Consider the following 11,732-nt stretch of genomic DNA (forward strand, 5'->3'; position numbering starts at 1 on the left):
TAGATTGAATTGTTTTCGAATTAGAAACCATGATAAAAGGTTCAGTTAGTTGCAATATTAAGTTTCTCTTCTTCGTCTCCGATACAACAGTCATCCTTGCAAGTCCCGATGATTTTAGAATCTCCCTCTGTTCCAGGGCTTTTTTTCGTTTAGCTCGAAATCTTGCCATTCGCTGAGCATCGTGAAAACGTCGAATTATTGCTTCTTCTTCAGTTTCATAAGGTCGTGGTGTTGGTCTGCCGCTACTTTGTATAGTTGACCTAACACTTTTCACTTTCAAACTTTGGTTTTTCTTCTTTGGCATTGTCTTAAGTACTTTTTTGCGTTTCAAGTATCTGTTCATTGCAGTCGTAACTTCGTATTCATTAATTCTAGGTTTTATTTAAAATTTTGAACCCTACCGGTTCTTCTATGTGATGCGTAGCGCATGCGTAGCCCTCTCGGGACTGTGCGTACGGTAGCGATAGCAACTGATCTGCTAATCGTTTATCGTAACAATGGCCGACAGCTATAGGCCATGTAGTCGAAATCAAGTCACGTACGATTACCGCAAGAGGTGATTCTATTATCTTCTCGTATTAGAATTACAGCAAGTGGGAATCTTGTCACCCATTTCCCGAATAGTTTCATCGGAATTTGGTAATTATTTCCCAACCTAATTTGCAGATGAATGCGTAAGACATTCCACTGGCCGTAAAGATTTGACTCGACACTTTTTATACTAGTACAGTTTCGCAAAAAATTATAAGGTCTCGATAGGCTGCGTTTATTGAAGATTAGAAGGAGATAGTCGCCGTTTTGTTACCGGCACCCCGTGATATTTACCTTAGGGCAATCGATTTCCGAATCTCTGGCGTAGAAATTGACAATTTCAGAATAAAGTAATGCCAGTTCAGGTTCATTTCGTACGATTTTTAATATGATTTAACGGTGTTCACGAGTATTGTAATTTATTTCTGATAACTTGCTATCTACGTACTGAAGGTTCAAGAAATCGGTTTGATGGGTAAATTTACATGAAAATATCTACGAAGTCATTGTCAGCGTGCTCGGCCGTACGCGCATAAAATGTGAATGGTCAATCGCGTTTTCAAATACTTGATGACAGAGGGAATGTGTTGATTTTCCGCGGAAATTCTCGGACTCGAATTGTCCGCATTGTTGACTGTAGATATTACAGCTCATTGTTAAATAATGTCTGTAAAATGAATTTAACTATCAAACAGTTCATTTTTATTGAGATTTCAGATTTGCCGTGAAAGATTCACATTTCTATTCACCCAAATTAATGGCAAAAAATATGATTCTACACAAAATTAATTTCATTTACATAAAAAAATTTTCAAGCACCACTGTCTAAATCCAGTTCTATAAGTATTGAACAGGGTGGGCAATACGTCAAACTATCATGAAACTCCAAAATTAAACCAACATTTTGTATTGAATTTTGTTTCAGTATTCATTCTTACCTAAAAAATCAAAATACTCTCAACGATTTCACTTGCTACAAAAGATTGATGTGAGAATCTTATTTGTCTGATACTTGATTTTACCGAGAAATATTCAATTCAAACATATATATTCACGTGAATTTTCGATTAATCAATGTTGATCTAAGAGATTTCAAATAACACATAGTGTATAAAAAGATGTAATAATGCAATACTATGCCATAATTTCATCATTATGAACTCTCAGATAACTAGATTTTGTCATTTTTTAGAAATTTATCACATCGGAACTCAGTATTATTGTGAGGTACATATTCTAAAACCTATTGGGAAGAATGAGATGGAAGGAAAAGATCCGCGCGTTTGTTCAAAGATCAACATAATTGCAGATAACCTCGTTATCTAAAGTTAAACAGGACCAGCTTAGAGGTTAATAATTGAAAATATAACTTTATTTACGTTTAGTACTTAAAGTTAAATGGCTAAGCAACATTTCATGGAAGTTGTGCCTTTCTTTTTTACAGATAATATCAACTACGCATCTTACGACCAATTCTTTCTATAATAATTGCATGCCGTATCTAAACTTCAGTATGATGCAGTTGTAAAAAATATAACATATACAAGTTATATGATAATAAACTATCAATGTGAAACAAGTGGATAAAATGTATGTTACAACATTTGAATACTACTTTCTTCTCTTGTTGGTACTTGTACCTGTACACTTATTCTTTAAGCTTTGGTCTTGGCTAGGCTGGGAATTATTTATCAATAATTAATGTTGTAGAAGATCCAAATAAATAATAAAGCTATAATGATTGCTCTTTTCTATATATTATTCTAATATTACCCTTAAGTTCTGACCTTCGTATCCAGAGCCCTATCACCAATAATGATGGTTGTATATTTTTTTTGACTTATTGTAAAAAGTATTTCCTAATTGTGTCTATGTTTTAGTTTGTATGTATGATTTGCATTGATGATATGTTACCTGTTGCGGTCAAAAAATCTGTTTCATGTTTCAATTAAGTATGCCTGTATCAAAATTGGTTAAATTTCAAACAAGAAAAGCGCTCTTTCTTGACGATGTGCAGAAGACACGCGTGGCGCGTACATGCGAGACTAGTATGCGAAAATTGGAAAACATTAATGTCTATTTATCGCAGTACACATCTGTGAAAAAATCTAAAAAATCTAGGGAACCATTTGAATTCGTGATCAGTGATCACTGAATCTGACTAAACTGAAGAATTCAACACATGTGTATTCAGGTAAACATTTCTCAGGTATCTTAAACTTGACGATGAAAGGTCTCATACATGAAAGTATAGTGTTTGCTACAGAAAATCTACCTGCCAATCTGCAATCTACAAAATTGTCATGTTTTCTTCGATAAACCTGAAACCAGTAGTCAGAGTAGAGTTAATAGCCAAAAATGCAGAACTTTTGGTACATAGGATAATGTGATAGAGTTTAACACACATCATTTTATGATTGTCTTATTTTTCCCAGACATTTGCTGAAATTTTGATTGTTAATCCTCACTGCCGCATTGTGAACGATGGTAGTGCATTCAGCTAACTCTGCCCGCTAGCTTCGATGTAATATTTTTTGGACCTGGTATATATAGTCCTTTATTAATAAGCTATTGTTTGAGATGATGGAGTTTCGTGGGCTGCAACCTTTGACAAACATGTGGTCCTTCTACTCAATTTGTGCGAACTCATATCTAAAAGTTTAACAGAATAGTGGAACAACAGTATCACAATAATATTCGTCAGAATATTAGAGTTTATCTGATATTAAAAGTTCATCTAAACCCATTCGCCCCTGATGCCTCCAAATTCGAAATCGGGCGATGTCCTTTCTGGTCACCATTCCAATCACCTGAAATACATAGTCACGCCAACGTATGATTTCGATATTCAATTACCACATTACATGAGTACTCTTGATTAATCCAAAATTACCACTCACGATAATTTTTCATTTGTTCGATATTTTATTTAGTCCAATTTAACATAATAAATTATATAAATAACAATGATGTTTTCAACCAAGTTACCTGTTTTCCGCATTTACTTTTAAATGCCAGTCATCGAATTGTTTTCATGCACACACCCGTTATGTAGTGGTTCTTGATTGGCCAAGTATAGTTTTTTAGTTACATGTGGCATTACCAACATATGGACAATTTTTCGCAAAGCATTTCAAGAACTTTGAGTGTTCGATTACAGAATATACATAATATGTAGGCTTACCTCATTTGTATCATTGACTATTGGTAGGTGGCGCAGTCCCAAGGCCCTGAAGAGCCTGAATACCCGTGGTAAAGTGGCAGACTGAAATGATAACATTTATTTGGAATGTTTTGTTGACTGACATTGTTGTTATTATCTATTTTACTTGATACAGTTCTTAGTCCAAATTATACGCAGTGGTGTAGTTATCATAAGCAGTAACTATTATTTATAAAAATAAGAATAGAAGCATCAACTAATGTTCAAAGTGACAAAAACAATTATAATAAAAACAACAGCAAATGATTAAATGCAATCAATTTATGATCAATCTCAATTTTAGAATTAGTAGCAAAAGTAAATAAATAATGGAAAACACAACTTGTCATGTATATCGTCCGTTAATTTGGAAAACAAGTTGATATCAGGTTTTTTTTAAGAAGGTTGGCTACTAAAAACTGAAGTGATGAGATATCGGTTGAAGTCATGCAGGATATAGATGTAGTGTTCGGCTATTATTTTCTAGAGTTTGGAAAAGTTTACCTAAATGGTTAAAAAAAAAAACGCTGTAGGCCGATTTTCCATTGTTAACGGAACCAACTTGTCCAAAACAAAGCCGTTCAGAATCACTGTGTGCATGTGTATGTACTTGCAGCATACACCTTGATGCATGCAAAACGATTAGGATCAGCGAATCGTAAAATATTCTTACATGTTGAACTGTATACGGCGATGGATTCATAAAGGGTCGTAAATCCATATTGTAGGTTTTTTCGTCTGCAGTAACGTTGACATGGTCAATAGTAGAATATCGAGGATACTCGCTTCTGAACATTTCGATGTTCAGAAATTCATCCCAATATTCACTGTATTCATTGTATATTTTATTCTGTAGTAAAACAATTAGCTGAGATCGCAAAATCAAGCCTCTGAACCGCCCGTAGGAATTTATTTCTTCCTGAAATACACATTTAAATATCATACATATAATAAAATGAAGTAGCTTCAGACTTGTTTATAAATAGTGTCAATTATGTGCTTGAGATTCTATGATTTTGTTTCATAGAAATCAGACATATCATCGTAACAACCACTGCCGAACAGATTTCTCAAGTATCTGAACATGTTTACCTTTCACTACGAAGTTATTGGTTGTTGGCACGCTCGAATTATTTGTATCCAAGGATTTCGTCAAGAATGGTTAAGAGAATTAAAAATCGTGTTATGGGCTAATCTAAAATGGGTTATTTTTTACTTTTTTATCTCATTAGGCCTTGGGGATTTACATTTTTTTACCAAATGATTCTTCAGTTTTTTAAGATTTCATTGGGTTATCCGCAATACAAATGTAGTGCACCCATGTTTTTCAAAAGATTCTTATTCTGTTAATATTGATGCTCTAAGCATAGTTTATCCTATTTGATGTGAAAAATGAGTAAACAGCTAAAAATTAATTTTCTACAGTTTAATGTAAAAGCAAAGTTTCTTTCATTTTTAGCTTAAAACCATAAACTGCCTAAGACGTATCGATATGGAAGAATAAAAAAATCTGAGAACTGATTGATTCTTCAAATGTACAATTTTGTAAACAGAATTTTAGAGAATTACTTATTTTCAGTTCACTATTGAGATCTAAAAATTTAGTTAAAAGATTTTTTTCATACCTGATCACTCGTTGGTGGGTCAACAACAGGAAATCCGTTAAATGAAACACATTTCAGAAGCTCGACTATATGGCCGACGTTTTCAACAGTTTTCAGTGTAACCACAGGATGACTCATTATTTCACTTGCATAAATATTGTTTGATAACGGTGGTGGTTCCCATGGTAATATGGGTACTCCGGTCATTTGTATGTGAATATCGTAGATACCCTGTGTTCATAAGCTGTTTCATTACAATATTCAAAACTGTGTTGATCTTATTTCAAATGAGAAAGTTAGATAAATATTTAAATTGTTCCTATTGTTGGTGACAATGTTTAATATGATTCATGAAAAGTTATTTCATATCAGTAACAATATTGCACACACTAATTTCAATTACCTCAGTTATCAACAGTTTGACTATACAATTACTAGTATTGATAGTAGAAATTGACTCAATTGCCATAGTATTCAACCCTCACAATTTAACAAGTACATACCTCATTGAAGAAATCACCAACCCATTTGGCCATTAAGAGTACAATAATAAGTGGAAGACCAAAGAATATTCCATCAGTTGCCTCTATAAGAATTACGGTCAAGCTGATTGTCATTCTAACTACACCGCCAAGCTGAGCAGCTGCACCTAATAATGCATATTTTCTTGGATCAAAGATTTCCTAAAAAAAAAAAGAGTGGTGTGGTTGAAGTTTGACAGTTTGAAATACGGAGTATAGTATAATCATGTGAAATTTCTTACACAGTTGGGCCACAACTTGGAAAGGCCGGATCCAACTAATCTACCCCAGGCAGCGCCAATCAAAAGTGAAGGGATGAAGAGACCACTCGACATAGAAAGACCGAAAGTGCAAGCAGCCAAGAGAAAGTACAAGATTACGAAGATAACCAGTGTTTCATCATTTTGGGAACCTGTGATGGATCAATTTTAAACTATAAATCGTATGGCTGAAAAATTGAACTTCGCATAGGACTTGATGTTATACTTTCGATTAATAAAGTAAAAAACCACTTGATAAATTGACAATATTGATATTGAATCCTTATTAGTGCTGACATTTTTTCGTTTTGCATAAAAAAATTCCTAATATCCAATAGTGTGGAGTACCGGAAAATTTTTATTTTCTCCAGATATTTGGAATAATTTCTAACAATATCACAAGGTTTTGCGTTTAGATCAGTGTTATGTTTCTGTAATTTCCATTGTTGCCTTGAATGGTATCATCCCTCTTTTTCCCCGATACGTGTTACACTATTATTTTTTAAATTATGAGAATTTACAGGACACAAATAGAACTCTAGGATTTTTGAGACCCCTGGACGCAATCTCACTTGTCGACCGCTACCCCATCATTATTATGGTGAACAGATATCTAATAACAACCAAAACAACATTGTAGTCGTACTCTAATACTCAATGGAGTATTATAAAGTACAAAAGCAATTTTGTATGGGGGATGAATAATAGTATGGCAGGTAAGTTCAATATTTTTTTTTGTCACAAACAGCGTAAGTATTTTTAAAACATGTCCTGAAATCAATGTATAAGTAAAAATATAAAAATCAGAACAGTTGGAGCGTAATATTATTACTTATTTTTGTAAGACTTTTTAAGAATATCGTTGTATATGGTTATTCAAGTTCAATTTTCAAGCTGCATGCAGGCTTTGTAATAGGCTTGGTATGCATTTCAAATTTTCAATTTCTTGTCTGGCTTAGGTTTTAGGTCTGAATTTTGAAATCTGGGATATCCCAAAAGCAATATTTCGTTCTGTAGTCCTGATACTTTACTTGAGATTCAGAGCTGAGAAGCCACATTATTTAATATTCCCGAATAACACGCAATGCAATACAAACTGTTAAAAGCGGGTTTAAGAAGTATTGACTGTGTCTTGCTTACCTTTGGAATCATGAAACAGTGAGTTAACGCTACTTTCAGGAGTTTGAAACCAGAGAGCAGCAACTGCACTGTATTTTCCATCCTCACAATACATTTGAATAGGAAAATCCATAGAGAACTCTTCTGTACTCTTGCAATCATCAATAAAATAAATCATCAGGAATCCAAGGGTGGCACTCAGAACTGCTATAAACAAGGCTTCGAGCACTTTTATCCAATTCGTTTTTATAAACCGCAGCCGAAAGCATGAAATTTTGTAATTGACGTGATTCCAAAGTGCTCCAAGAACTCCCCCCAATGTTCCAATTATCATGAACAATGGTATTTCATAGAATTGATACGGTATTTCATCAAATTTTCCCAAGTTTATCAATCCTGGATAGGATAGTTCACCTGGATGTCCATGATATGCACTAAGAATTATGTTCATCGTAAAAGTTGTTATCATGCTAGCGAAAAAAGTTCTCCAGGTCAAACTTTGCTTAAAAAAACTGGTACCTTCTTCGATACTAAACAACACCCCACCTACAGTAACACACAATAGAATTAATTAATTAATTCTGAGAACACAATAAGTATGTTACTTCAACTGTAGAAAGCAGAAATGTAGTACAATTATTGGAGAACATGCTTCATAGCTTCATTGGAAATAGACTTTTATCATGTGAGGCAGTGTGTTAGTAAATGATCATGCTTATGATAAGATGTTTGGTTGGCAAATTGATTTGTCAAAAGATTGATCAAATAAATCTACATGTATGAGACGGTCTGATACTTTTGTTAAGAATGCAACATCTAAAGTTTTGTACATGTAACAGTGAGAAAGCTTAATTTACAATACAGCTGAGTCTAATCACAACAATTTTTTTATGTTATACTAAAATGAAGTTCTAAGTGGTTGATAGATAAAAACAAACCGATTGGTGCTCCAAACGCTGCAGATACACCTGATGCTGCACCTCCTGATACAAAATCTCGTTTCTCATGATCCTCTCGGAAATACTTAAAAATTCCAAAATCTTTTTTGAAAGTTGTACTTTTGCCTTGCGAAATGCCTGCCGCCACAACCGCTCCAGAATGTATCATTGGTCCCTCCTATAAAATGTAAGCATTATTATCCTGATGTATTAAAGATAATTGATTTTATATAAACTCTAATAGATTTAGGGTATTGCCTAGGATGTAATTTGGAAAATGCTGTGAAATTCAAGAAAATTATTTGCATTCAAAGAAAACATCACATTTCGCAAAAATTATAATATCAGTGAATCCAAAGGTAAGTTGAAAAAAAGTGCGATAAATTGCAGGATTGAGAATTTTCAAAATTTTCTAGTGTCCTATGAAATTTTCTGGGCTTCTTTTTATATTTCAAAATTGTATTTACTTCACTTATATGATTGAAATACTTTACCTTTCCTCCAGCTAGGCCACCAACCACAGTGCAAATGACCCCGATCATTTTTACAACTAACGTTTTGATTCGGACAACCCTTGGCACTTTAACTCCGTTCAAGTAGCATTTAATTTGTGGAATCCCACTGCCGGCTGCTACAGGTTCGACATATGCCACTAAGATAGAGCCTATTAAAACTGGTACTAAGTTCATGACTAGCCAGAGGAGATATGGCAACCATAAACAGTTTTGAGAAATGCATTGATCAATACCTTTGTAATGCAGTCAAGGTCAATATATAAGTTTGAAAAATGATAATATAAATTTGTAGCACTTACGAGTGTTCTATTCATTTTTCAATGCAAATGGAACTGCCAAAAATATAATGGTATAGATTTCCAGATCACGCAGTGAATGGAAATTAGAATATAGGATACGTTTGCTGAAAAACAGCCACATGTCCAAAAGGAAAAAATTAAATAGAAAGATTTCTATTTCTTAGATATAAAAAAAATGTGTTAACAAGGAATAATATAGCTCAAGTGGATTTCTCGTTAAATGTCTCTCTGATCTTAGTAGTTAAGTGTTACTCATCGCTCAGGTTACGCAATGATGTTCGAGACCAGCTATGTTTCCGCTGATTTCAATGGTTTTACTCTTGCTGTGTAAGTTACATATTAATTAGTAGAACCCATGCATTCTCGTCCCATCAACAACACTGATATTCTCTCCATGATCCCATGATTACACAAGCAGCCTGGCGTCAATGCCTTGATGATTTGAGAAGATTTATTCTGTTCTGGACGATTTGTAATTTGATTTTTTGAACACACGAAAGATCAAGAGTAAGATATCGTGTGAAGGACTCACTTACAGGACATTTTGTAGATTATTACTATATTGCAATAAAGGATACATTTTTTTAATGAGTTATACTTCAGTTTTGACGCCTCACTAATAGATATGTCGACAAAGCATGCAATAAGAGCAGTGAAAATTCCTATGAGTAAGAAAATAAACCATCGTGCAACATTTTTCTTGACCACAAATTTGTATCCCTTTTTTCTTTCTTCATCCAACAGTAATTGATTTTCACAGGTGTCATAATCAAGACTCTGAAAGAACAATGAAAAGTTTTAATATCATACTTATACCTATAAAATAATTAAAAATCATTACAGACTATGTACTGCTCTCTTTCTTTAGGTATAATCTATGATAATTTAAGTAAAGACGACGACAGTTTAGGGCCTCAAGGAAATCACAAATGGGTCGTTCTACTGGCATTTCAAGGAAATGATGAATAATGCATATGGTACAGATATATAACAAATTAAAATGTGCTGTATCTATCGACAGGGTAAAGTCACTGTACTGAAATCATGCTGCCTGTCATGCTAGTGACTCAAAAAATACTTGAACATAGCGATGTTTCATGATTGCAAACTCCTAATGGTGAAAAACATAGGCAGCATTGTTCTTGAATCCGTGCGAGTAGCAGTATTCTTAAAAATCTTAGCGATAATATAATACAGGTTGAATTTATTCGAACCTCCGCTGTGAGAGTGCATGACTATCGCAACTCTAGCTGAGTCATGATCGTGTTGCTAGGTATGACGATTAACTGACAATAATACAAAATATAGTTTAATGGAAATGTGAGGAATAAGACGAAAACATTAAAATTTTATGTAACCTCATAATTGGCCGAAAGGTAGTTCATAGCCCCAGGGAGTATTGCCTCTGATGAAAGCCTTGTAAACGACATGTGATTTGTGCATTCGGAGGCACTGGATAAAGTAGCATTATGGTTGGTCCTCGTTCTCTGTGGAAAACAAAAGCGAATGAAAATCGTGCCAGCAGGGATTAGAATTGCATGATTCTTACCGGAAATCTGACGCTGACGTCTTCGTTTAAATAAGAATGAAAATTATTCCTAGGCGGTTTTAAAAGTTTATCAAAGTCGTCGGACGAAAAGTCAACACTATCGTTTATGGTTACGTTCGAGACCGTTGGTTCGTCTTGCTCCATGGTTTTCTTTAGAGATCGTTTTCTGCCAGTTTAAAAATTAAGAAATTACGACAACAGTAAAGCGGCACATTATTGACAGCGACGTTCAACATTTGTTCAAAAATCACGTGGGTGACACTTCATTTGACAGCACACGATCTATACACCTGTTCTGTTATACAGCTTGCGATTGACAGGGAAACAGAAGAAACTACGCAATGTGCGAGTCTCTAACCCCGACAAAAGCATATTGCGTCATTGCAGGGACTTCACCGCGTGATTCAACATTCATACGCGGTAAAAAGAAGATAACCTTCGTGTAGTATATCAGTGATCCTATGGTTTCATTTCCTCGCATCACGCCTGACTCAACCAGGCAAGGCACGTTTGCCACTGAAAAAATATGACATTCGAATGGAGAACGCTGATCAGTCACGTGACGAATCAGCTGCAGCAGAGACCAAAGGACAGAGCTAGTCCCGCGGTGGTTCTCTCTCTGACGTACGATTAAGAGAGTGATGTAAGACCGTGGGGCGGAGACTATTCTCTTTGAATGTACATGGGGTAGGTATACGTTCTAAATAATGTGAATGAAAAACTAGCCGTTGGAGCTGATAGCTGGACACGCGAAACTTTTGCAACGTACATAAGGACCTTGCTGAACAGTGTTTAACCTGTAATTCTCGAAGTGAAATAATGTATGACATACGTAGAATAGCTCTTTAATGATATTTGTACGTTTTGATGTTTCAAATTCACTACCTTATTTTATTCTAACTTCATAGATGTGGGTGTCAGCTTTGTCTACGTTTATGCGAAAAGTTTGCTTCGCTTGCGGCGATTATTGTTGCGTTTTGTTTTCATTTAGCAGATATCTGCTGACAAGTTTTGCTTAGAATGATCAGCTTCGATTTTGATAGCAATTGGGGCATACATCTGTTCCTAATATTGCTAGCAATGCTTTGTAAGCATTGCTGTCTTTTTGCTATAAAATTTGCACGCGTGTTGTTATCTAAGAATTCCATAAAATCTCTACATAGTTGTTTCTGGAATTGTTTATTACAAATGTTG

General features: G+C 34.6%; 2 protein-coding genes across 3 annotated transcripts; one reads left to right on the forward strand and one right to left on the reverse strand.

Annotated features, from left to right (window-relative positions):
- Window positions 1–1,881: 1,881 nt before the first annotated feature.
- Window positions 1,882–11,077, reverse strand: LOC107224832 (H(+)/Cl(-) exchange transporter 7). 2 transcript variants are annotated; one of them, XM_015665041.2, is made up of 13 exons: window positions 10,975–11,077; window positions 10,539–10,704; window positions 10,348–10,476; window positions 9,568–9,766; window positions 8,670–8,923; window positions 8,176–8,353; window positions 7,259–7,783; window positions 6,101–6,270; window positions 5,841–6,020; window positions 5,359–5,568; window positions 4,407–4,652; window positions 3,716–3,796; window positions 1,882–3,341 (listed from the first exon to the last, which is right to left on the reverse strand). In XM_015665041.2, the coding sequence occupies exons 2-13, from the start codon at window positions 10,680–10,682 to the stop codon at window positions 3,240–3,242; spliced, it is 2,418 nt and encodes an 805-aa protein (XP_015520527.2). In that variant the 5' UTR covers window positions 10,683–10,704; window positions 10,975–11,077; the 3' UTR covers window positions 1,882–3,239. The 2 variants fall into 2 exon arrangements, with proteins under 2 accessions (XP_015520527.2, XP_046593708.1); XM_046737752.1 differs by lacking the exons at window positions 1,882–3,341; window positions 3,716–3,796; window positions 10,975–11,077 and having other exon boundaries at window positions 4,582–4,928; window positions 10,539–10,959.
- On the forward strand, window positions 2,120–2,447 carry LOC124294055 (phosphatidylinositol N-acetylglucosaminyltransferase subunit Y). Its single transcript, XM_046737756.1, has one exon. The coding sequence runs from the start codon at window positions 2,120–2,122 to the stop codon at window positions 2,231–2,233; it is 114 nt and encodes a 37-aa protein (XP_046593712.1). The 3' UTR covers window positions 2,234–2,447.
- Window positions 11,078–11,732: the final 655 nt, after the last annotated feature.

The sequence above is a fragment of the Neodiprion lecontei genome, chromosome 4 (genome assembly GCF_021901455.1).
Source record: "Neodiprion lecontei isolate iyNeoLeco1 chromosome 4, iyNeoLeco1.1, whole genome shotgun sequence".
Lineage (NCBI taxonomy): Eukaryota > Metazoa > Arthropoda > Insecta > Hymenoptera > Diprionidae > Neodiprion > Neodiprion lecontei.

Coding starts and splice junctions, on each gene's coding strand:
- LOC124294055 (XM_046737756.1), top strand. CDS start 2,120: ATGTATGTTACAACATTTGAATACTACTTTCTTCTCTTGTTGGTACTT.
- LOC107224832 (XM_015665041.2), bottom strand. CDS start 10,682: ATGGAGCAAGACGAACCAACGGTCTCGAACGTAACCATAAACGATAGT. Junction 8,924..9,567: donor GTATAACTCATTAAAAAAAT/GTATCCTTTATT, acceptor TGCATTACAAAG/GTATTGATCAATGCATTTCT. Junction 8,354..8,669: donor GTGGCCTAGCTGGAGGAAAG/GTAAAGTATTTC, acceptor TACATTTTATAG/GAGGGACCAATGATACATTC.